General features: G+C 42.0%; 2 protein-coding genes across 2 annotated transcripts; both read left to right on the plus strand.

Annotated features, from left to right (window-relative positions):
• Positions 1 to 1,137: 1,137 nt before the first annotated feature.
• LOC104945119 (FCH and double SH3 domains protein 2-like) lies at positions 1,138 to 5,970 on the plus strand. The gene is made up of 4 exons (XM_010770741.1): positions 1,138 to 1,170; positions 1,606 to 1,798; positions 1,989 to 2,077; positions 2,466 to 5,970. Exons 1-4 carry the CDS (start codon positions 1,141 to 1,143, stop codon positions 2,556 to 2,558), a joined length of 405 nt encoding a protein of 134 aa, XP_010769043.1. The 5' UTR covers positions 1,138 to 1,140; the 3' UTR covers positions 2,559 to 5,970.
• A 278-nt stretch (positions 5,971 to 6,248) lies between these two features.
• Positions 6,249 to 16,014, plus strand: LOC104945118 (NACHT and WD repeat domain-containing protein 2). The gene is made up of 10 exons (XM_010770740.1): positions 6,249 to 6,395; positions 6,489 to 6,577; positions 7,445 to 7,552; positions 7,807 to 8,004; positions 8,327 to 8,468; positions 8,551 to 8,699; positions 9,269 to 9,619; positions 9,926 to 10,027; positions 11,078 to 11,756; positions 12,395 to 16,014. Exons 1-10 carry the CDS (start codon positions 6,335 to 6,337, stop codon positions 15,553 to 15,555), a joined length of 5,040 nt encoding a protein of 1,679 aa, XP_010769042.1. The 5' UTR covers positions 6,249 to 6,334; the 3' UTR covers positions 15,556 to 16,014.
• The last annotated feature ends 2,040 nt before the right edge of the window (positions 16,015 to 18,054 follow it).

Below are 18,054 nucleotides of genomic sequence, written 5' to 3' on the forward strand. Positions count from 1 at the left end.
CGCAGGCAAGCGACAACGCACGCCGCCGTGTGTAGGGGCCGTAATGGTGCGTTTCCACTAAAGCGTGGAGTGCGGTTTAAGTGTTTTTGGTTGCGTTTCCACTAGGCGTAGTTCCGGCTAGCTAGTACTTTTTCAAAGTTTTTCTGGCTCTCCAAAATCGAGGTTCTTTCCGGGGCAACAACCGGGCTGAACTAGTGAGAGAATCGCTGGCAACTACAACAAAATGAACATATTTTACCGTGATTTAATTGTAATACATGTTTCAAAATGATGCCAAAGTAACAACATACTGATACCGGTTAGTAAAAACCATGAATTAATGCTTTGACAAGTCTGCAGACAAGACGGCAGGCGAAAAACCTTTTAAAATGTGTGTTTTCTGAATGGAGATCGGCCTTAGCCGATCTCCATTCAGAAAACACACATTTTAAAAGGTTTTTCGCCTGCCGTCTTGTCTGCAGACTTGTCAAAGCATTAATTCATGGTTTTTACTAACCGGNGTCCAGTAGATTTATCAGCAGGGCAGAGTTCACAAACAGTGGATCAGAACTGCGGTGTTGCTGGAGCGCTCTGAGAAAATCCTGCACTGCGATCACAGGAAGATGTGTTATCTGTGGCAGAGCCCTATTAGAGGTTCAGCTACAGGAAGCATACTGTGCAGCCTCTCCCTTTCCGAAAATACTGTAGACATAACACACTCCGCAGCAACTCTAAACATGGTTTAAGTGGTGTGTGGGGAAGATAAGTAAAACAATCTCAAAGTTACTGAATAATACTTCGGCGGAAGCAGATTTGTTGTAATAAGTGGAAGCTCATACTTCAATATAGTTAACCGGCATTTCTTTTTGAAGGTTTTCTTTATGGTATTCCTTTGGTGTTTCACCAAAAGCTGTTTTAATCAATACTGTTGTATTAAGTTAAACCACTGTTGTGAAAGGGTTTGCTTCTAGTGACAAAACCAATAAGGGTGTATCTGTTTCCCTGATCTATATTGAGCGTTTAGCATCTTTAAATATTCTGCTATGGTTTAACACCCTGCAACTCTCACTTCTTGCTTGGCATTATCTGTAGGTGCTGTTTTTTCAATGAAAAGGCTTTAAAATAACTGTACTTAACTGAACTTATTTCCCTCAGGAGTTGATGGAGGCCAACAATAGAGTAAAAAATAAAGTGAGTATTAAAGCTTTTATCAGGTTGCCATAAACACGACTCCAAATGAATGCATTTTACTGTAACAACTTTCTGCTTGATATATAATTAAACAAATAAAACACATTAGCCCTGTTTATTTATTACATGAACAAATTGTGTTTTTAGCACCACCATCAGGCTCAACTGACATTTTGGGAAAAAATAATTCTCCTAATACTTATTACCATTTCCAGTGTCCTGTTTTTCAGTTTCAGCTAGTTACTTAGCCATTTTCTTTAAAGATTATTTTGGCTGTGTTTCAAAATGTTTTACTTTAACCAGTCTGTGCTCTCAGTTTGATATAATGTATGTAGCGATAGGGATTAGGGAGCATTGGGTATATTAATAGGATCGCAAGTAAGCAGCAATTCTCAGCAAATGTATGAATTTCTTTATTTCTGTCTCTTTCTTCAGATTTCTCCTTCTGAGAAGTTGCCATGTTCTCTGCCACCCCTCCCGCTGTATGAACAACCTCCCATCAGCCCTTTCACCAGTCCAGAAAACTCCACCCCGCCGCCTCTCCCACGCTCACCTTCAACCGCACTTAACGGGGAGCACAAGCCTCCTCCGCCCTCCTCGTCAAACAAAGGACCGCTGCCCAACAACAGTAAGACACACACAAACACACACTCACACACTCACACGCACGCACACACACACACACACACACACACACACACACACACACACACACACACACACACACACACACACACACACACACACACACACAGGCCATTGTGGCTTTTTAGTGTGAGATCTTTTGTTTAAGAAATATTTCTCCTCTCTCTCTCTAGATCAAAGCTCTGGCAAAAGTCCAGTGTCTCCAGGATTTCCTCAGCCACTGCGATTTACCCCTGATGGAGGCCCAAGCAAACTACGACCTGTTAGTATAAAAATTATTCAAGTGTTCTGTACCTTTTTTTTTTTACTTTGCTGTCAATATTTGTATATTGTGTGACAGTAAACTAATTATCTTTGGGTTTTGATACTGATAGTATTTGCCTCTATTGTGTTATATTTTACAGATTACTTCAATTTTTCAATAATGAAAGTAATGGATAGTAGCTCTGTATTAGTCAAAGTGTTTTTTTAACTGACTCTGAATCCCAATTATTATTTCCAGTCAGACTTCTGAGTTTTATTTTTTCAAGTCCCTAAACGTTTTTGGGAGAGATACGGTGTCTCAGAGCAGGCATGAACATAAAGCTGTTTCTCATATAAACAGAAAGTGGGCCATCTTACATATATTATGTTTTCCTTCACCCCTGCAGGTGCGTGCTGCTCCTCCTCCACCCAAACAGCACCCCCGCCGACCGCAAGAGAAGAGTGAGAAGACGGAGGAGGTGGAGATCACGCTGGTGTGACAGACAGTTAAGATGGCTGGCAGAAAGAAATGAAAACAGACGACAGACAGACGCATCCTAAAGGCTGGGGAACTAAACTGCTCTGAACTGAATTCAGCTCAAACAACACAATGTGAAGTAAACTGAACTGAACCACATCTGACGCCCACCCTCCATACTTTCCACATCTCTCATACTCAAGTTGAGCAGGAGAGCACAGAGATGGATGGAGGCAGAGGGTCCAATTGAATAATCTACGTATTCGCTTCCTAATGAAGTGCAGCTCTAGCCGCCCCCACGCGCCTCTCAACCCTCCCCCGTCCTTTCATTCTTGCCTTAAAACTTTACCTCATCGGACAGCAGACCAGAGCACACTGAAGAGGAGGACGAATGTTTAGAGACGGGGGGGGGTGGGAGGGAAAGGGAATGATAGGTTTGGCAAGTTTTTCTTTCATCTTGTTAGGTTAACTTCAAGACATTGTACTGGTCACCTCTCTGTACAGGATGATCATTCTGCTACATTTGAGAAATCTCCCATTTTTCACTGACTGCTTACAAATAATAATCAAACCTGTGAAAAGTTACAGAGCCCTGAAGTGACAACATGTAGTAAAGGGTTATAAACTAATCAAACTTAGAACTGAACACAAAGTGCCAGGTTTACTTAGTTCTGAATTAAAATTGATTATTTAAAGAAATATACAAGGTTATTAAAAGTTCCTCATAAAACATGAAAATTGCTTATATTGGAGCAAAAGAGATCGACTGTGTGGCTACCTAGCCTAAATGACAACACTGTTAGCAAAGCTAACCACCTTCTGTAGCTGAAGCGAATAACCCAAATAGTTGACTTCATGTGTCTGTGACATCACAGTATACACCCTTCTAACTGTAGCTAAAGCATGTTAGTAAAGAAGTTGCAACAAAGCTAGCTAGCTAAAGTATGAAACTTTAAGATTTGGAATTGTATCAGAAGCAAAGTCACAGACAGCTACAACATGTTGAGGATCGATGACAGCATAAAATAACAATTATTTCCACTGTGCTCAATGTAGAGTAAGCTTGATGAGATAAAACTTGCCAAACGTGTCATGATTTGGATTGAAGTTGGGGTTGAAGTAAATGGACAGAGAAACTGGGTGGTGTGTGGACGCAGTGTGTCCCCCTCGCCAGCCCTTCCCTCACCATATATAATCCTTATCATCATACGTATTCAATGTGTATTAGTACAGTACATTACTGTTGTCATAGGAATGTTCATATAGACTAACTGAGCTGATGGAATACCATGTCTGATATGTAGTGGAAGTTTTATCCTCATTTTATACCGAAAGGGCATTGTAAATACAGTATGAAGGAGAGATACGAGAGTAGGAGGGGTTAAGGGGATGAAGGAACAAGAGAGAAAAGGGAGGCTGGATCCTCCTCTCTGCTCCACCTCTCTTCCCGCCCTTCCTTTCTTTCTCTTCCTCTTTCCTCTAATGTCAATTTTGTCCATTTGCAGTCAGTGTGAATTGGTGGCTATCATATACACAAATCAAGTTACATTATATTACGCACACATTGCTATATCTTTCATTCTGTGAGCATCAGTGGGCTTATATCGCTGGTTGGTTTAGGAGGAGGCTGATGATGTGTTCGAAAGCACAGACATGTTGGCGTTCACTCTGTGTGGTGACAAAGATATTTTTTGAGATGATATAGACACTGATCATGTTTAGGTCAGGCGTTATGAATCACAGAATGAACTGTAAAGGTTTTATCCCTACAGATCATACCTCCTCTCATGTTGATTTTGTTCATGTATGACACTGATCACTTCACCTATAACCTTTAGTTGACACGCAATACATTCACAGGTATTATTTGTTCTGTTGGTGTGCTACGAAACAGCAGAAAAAACATCCATAACAACAAATGGACCTTTAACATTTCCAACTTGGTATCATCTTTATTTGTATTTGATAAAAGGTGGTAGGAATTGAAAAAAAAAAAATACATTGCCCATAATGGACAGAACTAGCAAACGACATTCAAATGGAGCTAAGTACAATTCCGTTGTGTTTTTTTTACTTAAAGTAAACAATCTTCCCCCTTAAATACCCGTCAAGCCTTTAAAACCCCTTGCCTAAAGGGCAGCGTAGCACTTTTATTTATTTGTACCTTCCCTGGAGAGTAGCAGTATCTTAAAACAGTATCAGCATGAATGGAAAGACTCTGATGAATCACTGCAGTTTAATACAGAAATCAGAGTACTTCTCTTCATTCTGATTCTGTCTCGAATGCTTTTTATTTCAGTGTGACTGACGACTCTTTTATATATATATATATTCTCCACTCTTCCAAAGAGACAGAGAGAATATTGTGGAAAATGTTATTTGGTGTTTTTCTAAACTTAGAAGAAAAAAACGACATGATCATAGTAAGTGATGTTTGATACTTTGAGAGAATGTGGTTTTATGGACTTAAAGAGGACCCATTTGCGTGTGCTTGTTAAAGAGGAGAGCATCGGATCTGTGTTTGACTTACACACTCGCGGTTTGATAGAGCGTTCACATTGAATACATCAGATTCATAATGACAGAATGGACTTTAAGCTTGCTTGCTTTTCCAGTGTGGTGTTAATGTACAATATTGCTACATATTGCAACACATTATTAAAGGGACCTCCTCACAGCTGGAAACAATTAGATATAGTTGTACCCTGTTGTGAGACAGCTCTAGAAATATGTCAAAACAAAAAAGGACAGTATTCAATCTCTGGTACTTTCTGATCTGTGCTCAATCTGATTGGTTTCCCATTTGCAAAGTGGAATTATGTTGGATTGAGAAAGCTGATGCCAGAAATCAAGACGGAACTAGAAACAACATTTTCTGCAGCATCCACACCTCACAAAGTTAAGCTTTCTGGAATAAGCTACAGTGCTCCACTGATGTTGTAGGAACTGGTTTCGACTCGTGACTGTGGTCAAGCTTCTCCTTCAGCTCTCATTTAAAATAGTTTTCTAACTTTGTTTGAAATGTTTGGTTTTACGGCAGCCTCTCACAGAACTTCACACAATAAAAGCTCAATCAGTCTTTCTATCAAATACAAAATGTATGACTTCCGTTGCCAGTTACCCCTTTGATCAGGATGATGTTCCCTTTTTGACAGTCCCTTTGGTCCACTACAGTGTTGAATTATTTGTTATGAGCCTGTTTTTGTTTTTTATGTATTATATAATTATTTTATGTTTCATCCTTCGATTTGGCGCAGCTGCACAGCTGCTGTTTTAAACGACGTGGTGGAGCAACTGGCCTTCTCTCTTCAGACTGTTGCCATGGTGACAATAATATGCAGGTGCAAAAGTCTTTCTGCATATTATTATTGGCTGTACAAAAAAATAAAGTTTGTATTTATTGTGTACAAATGTTAATTAATAAAAAAATATTGAAAGTTGTTTTTGTGATCACTTCTTTTATTTCTGTTGTGTGGTTGTTTGTAATGTTTTGCCTTCCTGTAACTAATTGTGTGTGTGTGTGTGTGTGTGTGTGTGTGTGTGTGTGTGTGTGTGTGTGTGTGTGTGTGTGTGTGTGTGTGTAGTCTCTGGAGGTGGGTGTGATCATGATGACACACTTTATAAACACCCGAGGCCAGAGTTTCTTGAGTGGAGCGGGAAGTAGAAGGGAAACAACAGCGCAGAGCAGCAAAGCAGCAATTGGTCACTTTTATGTGGGCCATTGAACATGTTCATGCCAGAAGTTTTAGCTTTATTTGCTTTATTTTAGCAACTTCCCAACTCTTTCTCTGAAAACAAATGGACTGGTCAACTTCAAATTCCACCTGTGTGAAACTCTATCTGTGCTCCAACCCTGAAGGTACAGTATGAAAAGAAACCAATGCCTGAATGTGTTGTTATGTTTCTGAAGGTTGTTGTGATCAGATGTTGTTTGTGTTTATGCTCTGTACAGATAGCGTGGTGGAGCGCAGAGCTCTGAGAGAGAGTGTGTTTCCAAAACTTAGAGAGCACTGCAGACACACACTGGGACTGGATGTCAGGGTCAGTACACACTTATCTTTCTAAATGTGTATGTGTGATGCGTGTTGTGTATTTCAGATGCAAAGGTATTAGTGTTGTCGTGATGGCTTTTACAGAAGGAGGAACATTCAGCTGTGGTCTAAAAGGAAACAATGTAACTAACTTGTTTTTTAATTTTTAAACAAAAGTTGCATTTATCAACTGTTTTCAGTGATGTGTCCCAGGTAGTTTGATTTTTCTAACCTGATGATATTCAAATTTTCATTAACAATTCCTTCATAGAATATTGTTTACATTCATTTGTGTAATTGTTTTGTTCTCAAAATGTTGAACATAATGAAGCTGATATGGATTCAGAGGTGAAGGTCCTGAGTAAAACTTGTATGGTCTGATCAACACTCATTATACACAGAAATATGAGTTTTCTAAAAGTGTGCACCCAAAAGGATATTTCCTCTCAGTTGGCTTATTGTTATTGCACTATTGCAGACTCCTCCTTGTAAAACACACTGAGGGACATCGTTTCATGTCAACATTGGAATACAAAAGCAACATTATTTGGTAGCTTCCAAGGAAAAGAGATGAGCAGCTGTAAAGAGATGAGCAGCTGTAAAGCGACTCGGTGCGTAATGTGTCGATGAAATTGCCTCAGGCTCTTCAACCAGCACATTGTGCCGTCTCTTTTCAGCAGCATGTGTAATTAGAGAAAGGGAAGAGTATCATGTGTTTCTGAGCCACCACCTGTCCCGATTGTGCTCCTCTCTGTGTGCTTTTCACAAACGGATTATCAGTCATCTCTCCTCTCGAGTGTTTTAATTATTCGTGTGTGTGTGTGTGTGTGTGTGTGTGTGTGTGTGTGTGTGTGTGTGTGTGTGTGTGTGTGTGTAGGTGTTAGACCCATTTGAGTCCAGTGACTCCAGTAGTTGGCCAGAGGAAAACAGCAGACAGCAGCTGATTGAAGAATGCAGAAAGAGCTCCTCAGGACCTTTTTTACTGGTAAATAAATCCCCAGATTTAATGTAGTCATCTTGGGTCCCCCTCGAGCATCCTGGTGTTTTAAAAAATAAAACGTAATTGAATCATAGTTTGAGTAATACCACAGCCATGAGGCACTATTATACACTGTCATTAAATCAGTCCCTGTTGAGCTTTTATAAATCCATAAACACCCATTTGAGTGTGAATGAATCTGTGCTGAAAGAGGAATCCCATAATGCTGTTCGTTCTGTGTCCATGTGGTGGCGCTGCAGGCTCTGGTAGGGCATCAGTATGGCTCAGCAAGTCTGCCTACCCAGGTGGAGGTGTCCGACTTCCAGCTGCTGCTGCAGGAGGGTCAGCGGGCGGGGGTCCGCACCCAGGAGCTGGAGCAGGCGTACCGGAGGGACGAGAACACCCTCCCCCCCTCCTACTGCCTGAGACCTCCACACAGACCCACCTGCTGCCCTCAGGTGGTCACACTCAACCTCAGAAATACATGATTCATTTTGTGTCTTCATTAGGATTCAATTAAATTCAGATTTCTGGTTCATTAAAAAAAAAAAAAGGGGGGGATTACTAGCAGGATTACAATGGAGCAATGAATGCAGAACAATCATTTGAAGCACATGCGCACATGACATTACACAGTCTACAGTATACCATCCTAACCGTGTTGTATGTGATCATATTTTAGATATCATTTACCTTGATTAATAACATTTCTATATTTTCTAAACATGTGTTACTACAACTGTTAAACTCTGGGGCTGTTCCTATCTGTGTGTTGTTCAGGAGGTGGAGGCAAAGGAGGAAGAGGAGACTCCAATGACTCCTAAAGAGGAAGAGTTAAGGAAGGTGTTTCAGACTATTGTCAGTCTGTGTGTTCAACACGGTGTTATGAGCCCAAAGACAGCCAATAGCTACTGCAGGTCAGGTGAGATATAATGTACGTCAGTGAAGGAGTTTTTCTGGATGTTGAGATATCATTTAATATGTGATTTGCTGCTTCTCTACAGCCCTCGATGCAGATCTGAGGTTTGCTCTGGACACCCGTCCTGATAATGAGATCATCAGACGCTGCCTGGTTTACGTCCACAAGGTCATCAATGCAAAAGGAGAGACAAAGAAGAGCTGTATGAAGTCACCTCCTCAGCAGCAGTCAGAGGTGAGTGTCATTATTGTCTCTGCATTTCTGCAAGAAACACAGCACTTTCATCCACACACATTTCAAATGCTTTTTTCCTTATTTTACAAGTTTTGGAAGGAGACATCTTCTCTAACTGCTGATCATGTGGCAGATTTGCCTTTCAGAAACCAAATGTTATCACCATTGTTTTCCAGAAGGAGCAGGTGGGGCCTCCCAGAGATGTTCATAGCCTTGCTGAACTAAATAACAAACAGTTTAAAGGAAAAGTTAACGTAAGCTTATAGATCCCCACTACCATAGAAGGACATCAAAGACATCAAGCATTTTAATTCAAGTAAAAGGGTTAGAGATGTGAGTCATGCACATGTTGACGTGGGGAACATGCAAAAAAAAGTGCTCTCTGCCTCTTTCAAGTAAGTAGTACTTAGAGAAAGATAAACATGACTTGTGTTATTGAAAGCATCAAGATGTGCTTAGAATATCTATGTCTATATCTATCAAGGTACATACATTAGAGTCTGTATTAAAGCTAGAAAATAAATACAGAAATTAATAATAATAACTTTTTCCTTGTGCTTTTTTGTTAGGCTGCTACCTTTGACCTAGGGACAACACCCACTGATGGACAACTGTTCTCAGAGCTTTGTGACCACTTCCTGCCTGGTCTCATCGGTTCCTCCCAGCTTCTGGTCTACACCACGGCCACAGAGTGTGACCGTCGATATGGTTACACGACAGCCAGGAGGCGGGGCTATGCCGAGTCTCTGTGCCAACAGGTGTACTGCGACCTTGTGGGTTTGATTGACAGCTGGAACATCTCACACAGCAGCGATGGCTCTCAGCACAGCGATGCTTTGGCTAGAGAGCAGGCCGAGCAGCAGGAGCTGTGTGACTCGCTGTCGAGGTTATATAATGTCATTCGGCCTGAGGAGGAAGAGGTCAGGAGGAGGTCTTTATCTGTTTTCTAAACACAAAAAGCAGCATTAACATATTGTCTTTGTATATACTTATTGTGTAGATATAGACACTTCTGTTTTATCTTTCCTTTGACATTGTAAAGGATTAAGAGCTGAGGAGATCTCTTCTCAGTGAAATAATTACTTTACAAATGAGTAAATGACGTGTTATAACCAGTTTAAATGTATTTTGGGGATACTGTTTGGTCTATTTTTCCTGTGAAATTGTGATGTAGACAACTTTTTAAGGTGCCATGCATTAAAGGAGAGTATTTGTATTTGCTGCAGGTCAGAGCCTATGTGGAGCAGAGTGAGCGGCAGCGCCCCCTAGTGGTGACAGGAGGCCCGTGCACAGGAAAGACAGTTCTGATGGCTCACTGTGCTCAACAGGTCAGTGGACTGAAGTGAAATGGGAAACTCAAATAAGGTTTTAATTCCTGCCAATCCCAATTCATATCCAAAAACAGATCAATTAATTATGAACAGACAATAGAGCACACGTATTTATAATTAAGGAGGATGAACACATAGTCATTTAGAGTAGAGTTTTTCATCCTTTTCCAATAATTAAATGTAGGCTACTTATTTTTTGCTTTGAAGGTAGGGTAAGTTTGAGAAACCGGCTCGAGATACACTTTTTGTTATATTCCATGGAACGCTCTTAACATCCCGATAGCAATGAATATCTTAAGTGCTTTGACAAAAAAATCCATAAAAATATGTCATCTGTGGAAGCCGTAGTACTGTAAAAAGACCAATCATCTGAGCCGGCCCGGCTAAAATAATTGGATGGCCTACCTGCCTGTCAGCCTTCCATCTGTGCACAAAGTTATCTCGTGCCCTCATTGGTCATGTGCGCGTTCGTGTGTGTTGGAGAAGGGGCTCTGTCAGGAAGTGGCAGATTTTTTCCAGCTGTGTATTTTCAAATGACCTACCCCACCTTTAAGTACCCCAAAAATGAAAATAAATAGTAAATGAATCAATAAGTTAGTGACAGAAATTATTTGCAACAATTTTTATAATCAAAAAACTCATTTTCCGTAAGACAACAATGCCTATCATTATGAAGTGTTAGTCTTTTATATGAAGTATCAGAAATATAGATGTTTTACTGTATACTGAATACTGTAGTTGGGTTTTGTACTGTCACAAAGAGAGACATTTGAATACATTAAATTGGGTACAACTTTGAATTGTGATTTTCCCTTATTGACATCATATTGACCAAAAAATATATTGACTCATCATGTCGAATAATTGCTTTATTAAATACAATTTAGAGTTAAAGAGAAATGTTTCTTGTAGCTTGAAGCTTTATCAGAATAAATCATCTATGGCTAAATCTTGAATTTCAAATAAAATAAATACAACGTAGCAAAAAAAAATCTGTACTATATGGTTTGGCTAAAAGGTATATAAGTGTTTTGTCTCCCTCCACAGATTAAGTCGTGGCTACCAGACTGTGATCCTGTGGTGGTCACTTATTTTTGCCACCTATCAATAAACCAGTCCCCCAAGCACTTGTTATCGAGCCTGTGTTATCTAATTGCCGTGAGATATCACAGCGAATCTTCCTCTGAGCAGAATCCCAACTACTTTGGTGATCCTAGCTGTATCACTCAGCCCTGGGAATACAACACTAACTGTAGCTCATCACCCGACATGTGTGTATCTGAGCTTAAAGAGCGTCTCACATCCCTTCTCTCCTCCATGCCCTCTACCAAACAACCTCTAGTTCTGATCCTTGTTGGCCTGGATCTCATTAAAGGCAACTTTGGAAGTGAATTCCTGGACAGCCTCCCCTCCCCTCTTCCTCACAGCGTCAAACTCATCCTCACAGTCTCCTCCAACCAAACACAAGTCCTGCAAGCCTTTAAACCACAGAGAAGTCCGCCTCAGAGTGTGTCAAAGGGTAGTGAGAAGGAGTTGGGATATGTGTGTGTTCCGATGGGACTGGTGGACAGGAAACAGTGTGTGAAGATGCTGGCAACACTTCTGAGCAGTTCAGGGAGGAGGGTGACTTCAGGACAACAGGCGCTGGTGAACCAGGCGCTGACTTCCTGTCGTCTGACTCTCTACGCTCGACTCCTGCAACCACACACCTCGCTCTGGCACTCTGGTACGACTAATACATTGAACAAACACTCTTTAAGGATAAGAATTCTATATTTTTACTTGTAGTCATCAAAGCCCAAGACAATATCAAAACAAGCAATGCATTAATCCGTCTCTGAATATTTTCCTATCTCCCTACCCTGTATGGGGTATTAAGCTTCAAACTCTGTCTGTTTTTATATCTTTAGAAATAGGTAACACATGTAGTTTCATTCTTCTGGATTGTACTGTATTTTATTCAGCACATTTCATGTGTTATATGAGAAAAGATGGGGTGACATTTGCATTATTTACATTGTGATATAAAAAGTTTGAAATGCATTATAAGGATTACATGAATTCAAATGCATTTATTTTCATTTCTATTAAAAAATGTTAACAACATTAATCACAGTGACACACAAAATAAAGTAAGGGACAAAAGGGATACAAAAAAAGAGAATAGAAAATAAAATGCTTGAATGCTTTAGGATATTGTGTTTTTGTTGCCTTTCAAAATAATGATAAAAACAAATGTTATGCTGTTAAGTGCAACACAAGTTTTCCAGCCATCACAAATAAAAAAGAATTCGATTTTTGAATAATAAAAACCGTCTGATTATATTTCTCTCTTTCTGTCCCTTTTAATTCCCTCCTCATCAGATTCAGATGTGACTGAGTCTTCTCTCCCTGATGGCGTCCATTCATCTATTTCTGCATTTCTGGATCACCTGGAGCAGAAGCATGGCCCCTTTATCGTAACTCGGGCCCTCTCTCTCCTCTCCCTCTCCAGGACGGGGCTCACTGAGGCCGAGCTCGCAGATCTGCTGTTCTGTGATCACAAAGTGCTGACTGCGCACGTTCCACAGGATGGAAGCCTTTCCTGCGATATGAGGGTGCCACAAATTGTTGTGGAGAGACTTCTACTAGATTTGAAGAGCTTCCTCATTAGGAGGACAGTTGCAGGGTCACATGTTTTGTCCTGGGTAAGCAGGCATTTCAAGCTGGTGGTGGCTAAGAGATATTTAGGCTCTCAAGAGGTGAGGAAGGAGATTCATTTGGCATTGGCGGACTATTTTAGTGGCAGATTGTCTTGTGGGGGTGCAAAACCACTTCTTGTTAAGCAGACATCTGCACCAAACAGGATCTCAGGGAAAATGGGAATACACATTGACAGGCAGCCATGCAGCCAGCCGTTTGTCTTTCCCCTTTCTAACAAAAACAATGGCCGGGTGAACTTGAGGAAGGTCTTAGAATTGCCCTACCACTTGCAAAAAAGCAGCAAATGGGGGGAGTTGGAGCACGGGCTGTTAATGTCTTTGAGGTTTCACCAGGCTATGGTTCAAGCAGGACTCCTGGGAGATTTGGTAGCCATGTTAGAGGATGAGGAGGGGTCACACCACTTCAGTTTATTAAGGGAAAGAGCACTTCTAGCAAACATATTGAAGTCTTGTGCTTGCTTGTTGCAGAGCTCCCCCCTTCAGCTGCCCTCAGTGATGGAGACAAGCCTCCTCCCTTACCTGGAGGTGTTTCCTGCCCTCGAAGGTTATGTCGGTAAGATGAGACAGGAGAGGAGGGACAGAGGAACAGGATTAGGAGTAGCACTTTTCCCCTCTCCTTCATCTGTTCCCTCCATTCAGTGTTTGAAGCGTGATGCCAAAACTGAGGGTGTCTCTGTTAGAGAAGCAGCTGGGACAGAGAGTGGGATGGTCACAGAGATCATGGATGATGGCGAGGCTTGGGTTTGGAAAGGCTCTGGGTGTGAGATAGTCAAACTATCACTGAGCTGCGAGCAGAAGGAGATGAAGTTTGCAGGCGTGAAGAGCAGTGGTCATTTCCTGCTTCTTTCAACACAATGCAACAAGCTTTTCCTGTGGGATGTGTCTGGCCCAGAAATGTTTCTGCAGGTTGAAGACCCTTTGAAAACAACAGTGAACGAGGTTGAAGGATTTGTTGCTGGTCAGAACAAAATATTTCTCTGGTGGAAAGATGAGTGTTTTGTGAGTGTGTTTGACGTCTCCAGTGAGATTTTGACTAATTTCCAGTGTCAGAGCTGTGTGACCTGCTTGGTTTGCTCCTCTAATGGCTTTTACATGTACTGTGGGCAGGAGGAAGGCACAGTGTCCATTTTTGACACCAACACTGGCAGCCTCCTAGGCAGTTGTTCAAGCTCAAACCACAATGCAGTTGCATTGATAATCCTGTGTGAAGAAATGTGGGAAATGGCTTGTGTTGACAGGACAGGGGGTGTATCCCTATGGGATGTAGCAGCCAAAAGAAACCCACCAAGACTTGTCACAGAAAGCTTTACTGGGGGTAAATCTAATGACATCCTTAATATGGATTACTCACATGAAATCCACACATTACTGGTGTGTCAATCCCACCAAGTTGCACTGTGGGATACCTGTGACTGGGAGCTGTGGGACCAGTTCCTTGCTCCGCAGGGGAAGATATTCACTCAAGCTGTACTATCCCAGGATGGCCACCTTTTCCTGGCTTTGTTAGACGCCTGTCCCCTGGTGTTGGTGTGGAGGGTCAGCACAGGAGAGTGTGTTCTCTCTTTAAAAGTAAACAACCAGCCTTGGAAACTCATCAAAACGGCCTCAGATGTTGTTTGTGTCACTCTTGATGGTTTCTTGACAGTGTGGGACTCCGGGATGATAGGTGTTGCAGGTACAGCTCCGAAAATGGGGTGTGGAGTAAAACAAGTGATGGTTGAACAGACAGGAGAGTGGTTCTACACCTCTGATGGGTCGGAGACCGTGTGGAGATGGAGATTAGAAACAGGTCTTCCACACGATAACTTCCTTCATGATGGTCCTGTAGAAAAACTTCGCCTTTCCCCAAATAACTTCCATCTTGTCACACTCTCAACAGGGGAAATATACGTTTGGCTTACAGAAACAGGGCAGAACATCCTGCGTATGAGTGGCAGCAGAGCCACAGACATCCTGATCACCCCCAACAGTAACTTTGGGGTCAGTATTTCTAAACGGGGGTTGTCTCGGGTTTGGAAGCTGGCACACGGGAGCATTGTGTGCAGCATAAACTCGTACCTATCTGACGCCCAGGTGTCTCCTGAGAGCACCTTCCTTATTGGCCTTCGACGGAGAGACCTGTTAGCTGCCAGTCTGTGGTCGGGCTCCATCAGCAAGCGCTTCTCCTGCATAGAGAGCTCTGAGCATGTTGTTGCTTTCCACACACTTTCAGACCATCCAGACTTTGTGGTGGTGATGGCGGCTTCAGGAGCAGTGTACACCTGGAAGGTAACAGAGGACACCCTGTGCAGGCACTTCCAGCTGCCTTATAGCTTTCAGTGTCAGCCACAAGACTTCCAAATGTCCCGTGATGGGAGCTACGCCCTGCTGTCTACTGACGATGAAGCCATCAACCTCTTAGACTTATCTCAGATCAGACTGTGCTCATTCAAGGCTGAGGGTCCTGTCATTAAAGCTTGTTTGGATACAACTGGATGCTATGCTGCCTACATATCTCAACCCAGCACCACTGTGGAGAAAAACTGCGGCTGCTACGTGCACGCCAGGCCAGTCCTCACGGTTGTACGACTCGCAGACGGGGAAAGAATAGGTAGTGTGTGTCTGGATAAGAATCCGTTGACTCTGGTTGTGTGTGAGCGGCAGTTTGTGTTTGTGGGATTTGAGGACGGGTCTGTAGGCGTGTATTCAATTGTAGATGTTGAGGTCACTGGGGAGGAGTTTGTTGGGTGCAGGGAGAATTTGAATGGTTGTTTTAAACAATGCCCCTTTAACACAGCATTAAGCAGGTTACCACTACCAACCCCCAATATTACATGGCCTTAAGATTAATAGCTTTGTAAAGACGTTATGTTTTGGTTCAGTTTGTTTGTTTTTCAGCAGGACTGCTGCACAAACACAACTTGTATGAAACTTGGGTGAAAACTTGGGTGGACATGGTCCAAAGAAGAAGCCATTACATTTCTTTTGTAAAGATTGAAGTATAGAACATCTGGTCTTTTATGGATTTCTTCACTCTCTAAGTGCATCACACCGTTGATTTTGTTGGACTGTGTTTTTATATACATTTATTTATATTACTAATGTGATGGCAAACAAACTGATTGTGTTTTATGTATACTTAAAACAAGTAAAGGTGCCACACTTCTTGGGAACCTTGGCAGCATTGTTTCAGTTTCAGCTTGTCTGAGCCAATAATGATGACTTCACCCAGCATCTAAGTTTCATTTCTGTGAAACTAAACCAAACAGGGGTCAGTTTAATTCATATCTACTATAATTTTAACAAATGTCTATGTTTTAATAAAATATTTGTTAATGAATGCCTTGTTTATATCTCTGTTTGTGTATTTAAAAGGTCCACATTTTTGTCAGATAAAAAAGTACACAAAAACAAGAACCAATTCAACTCAGTCGGAACACCCTAAAAATAAATTAAAAAAACACCTGAACTTTATGCAGATATACCTAGTTTTGCCACATTATGTTGCAGCATTTCGGTCAACATGACTTTTAAAGGTCCCATGTCATGGCCATTTCCACTGATCATAATTCCATTGCTGAGGTCTACTAGAATAGATTTATATTGTGCAATTTTCCAAACTCACATTGGTTTCTCATACAGCATCTCTGTAAACTATGTGTATTCACTGAATTTCACTTCCTGCCTTTAACGGCTCGTTGTAGCTCCAGTAGCTCCAGTAGCTCCAGCCCCCACCCTCCTTGTTAGCACAGTGTGCTCTGATTGGTCGGGACGTTGTGAATCGCGCTAAGCTCCGTGGAGGTGTTGTTTCCTTGTTTAGCGATACACAGCGAAACACAGCCAAACTCATCCTGAGCACACACCACCAGTAGAACTTACGTCCATGATATATGTGACATAAAAGAATAAATTTAGATAGAATTAATAACATGACGGTGAATAAGGGATGTGGGCTATGTCAGTGACATTACGCTTACAGAGGTGAAAGGGCGGTGACGTAAGTTGTAAGTACTATCGAAAGCGAACAGAAAGCGACCTGTTCCCATTGCTTTGACTTGCATCGTGTCGACTAACTCGACGTGTTGTTCAAGTAAAGACCTAGAGCTAGATATATGTCGCATACTAGAGCTACGCCCGAGTATTCTTTTACTAGTTGTATTCCTATTTCAATTTGTAGTATATAGAGCTTATATAATGTAATCTATTTTTACAGTACTATTTTTGTGAAGTGCAAAAATGATTTCATGATGTAAGAACAAAAATAATAAAACACCCGAATGATGTACCGCCATAATTACAGCTCTAAGACGCGATGGACAACAAGGGGTAGAAATGCCAAGAAAGCAGGTTCAACAGGGACTAAATCAAACAAAGGTGTACTGTCTGTGCGCGCGGAGGAGCAACTCTTCATTCACAACGACCAGGGGCGTCGTCTACAGCCCTATGGGCCCCTGGCTGGTCCCTTGCCTTGTGACTCCCGACGACACCTGCTCGAGCAGGTGACCCTCGACAGAGGGTTGTCTGTCGACGGGTAGTACAGAGGTGGACCGGATACAGACGCGTAGAAGCGGACGTTAAATCGGGGACTACGACGAAGTACTAACGACAGCCCCCTTAATTGATACATAGTGTACATTATACGTGAACGACATAAGAAAACGCCCACAACGATTACCATTATCCAAACGATTATTCCAGATCGTGCTATTGATTCCGACATTGATCGAGTCACACAGTAAAAAAGGTGTTTTCGTTGGTTTTCTGTTAGATATATCTTGGGCTATAGCAAAAAGCTTAAATGCTCGGACGGGTTATCGCCCTTCGCGTACTCTCGTGGGTCAATGGCTTCTCTAGAGAATAGAAAATTTCAGGGTAACCGAAAAGACCAATAATGGGCAGGGGAAGACACAATACTTCCAAAATACGTACATTTGCGAGCACGTCTCAGGTCTGGGAAGTTTCAGTGGGACTCGCTCATTTGACGATTGTTTCTTTAGGAGGGTTTTGCGGACGCAACCTATGCGTAACCAGGTAAACTAAAAGGCCCATGCGTACCTTACAGTGGGCATGGGCCTTGCTTTACCGGGGTTAGGCACTCAGGCAAGCAATGCAGGCGCCTCGGCAATGCAATTCGGGGGCGACTAACCAGGTTTAACCTGGTAGGTGCCTGAAGGAGTGTGTGTTGTGAGTCACGTCCGTCGAGACCGACTAAAGAGGAGGACGGACCGACGTCCGACTATTGGTCATGCAACCCTAGCGCGCTTAAGAGAGACGTCGGGTAAGAGTGTCGCAAATAGTGGAAAAAGAATGAGGTTATAGTCGGTGTGATAACCAAAAGAAGCC

Source organism: Notothenia coriiceps, unplaced genomic scaffold (genome assembly GCF_000735185.1).
Source record: "Notothenia coriiceps isolate Sejong01 unplaced genomic scaffold, NC01 NC01_scaffold00009193, whole genome shotgun sequence".
In the NCBI taxonomy this organism is placed as follows: Eukaryota; Metazoa; Chordata; class Actinopteri; order Perciformes; family Nototheniidae; genus Notothenia; species Notothenia coriiceps.

Excerpts from the sequence above, each read along its gene's own strand:
- LOC104945118 (XM_010770740.1), top strand. The coding sequence starts at position 6,335 with ATGGACTGGTCAACTTCAAATTCCACCTGTGTGAAACTCTATCTGTGC. Across the intron at positions 9,620-9,925 it reads TTCGGCCTGAGGAGGAAGAG|GTCAGAGCCTATGTGGAGCA; the intron begins GTCAGGAGGAGG and ends TATTTGCTGCAG. Across the intron at positions 11,757-12,394 it reads CACCTCGCTCTGGCACTCTG|ATTCAGATGTGACTGAGTCT; the intron begins GTACGACTAATA and ends CCTCCTCATCAG.
- LOC104945119 (XM_010770741.1), top strand. The coding sequence starts at position 1,141 with ATGGAGGCCAACAATAGAGTAAAAAATAAA. Across the intron at positions 1,171-1,605 it reads ACAATAGAGTAAAAAATAAA|ATTTCTCCTTCTGAGAAGTT; the intron begins GTGAGTATTAAA and ends CTCTTTCTTCAG. Across the intron at positions 2,078-2,465 it reads GCCCAAGCAAACTACGACCT|GTGCGTGCTGCTCCTCCTCC; the intron begins GTTAGTATAAAA and ends TCACCCCTGCAG.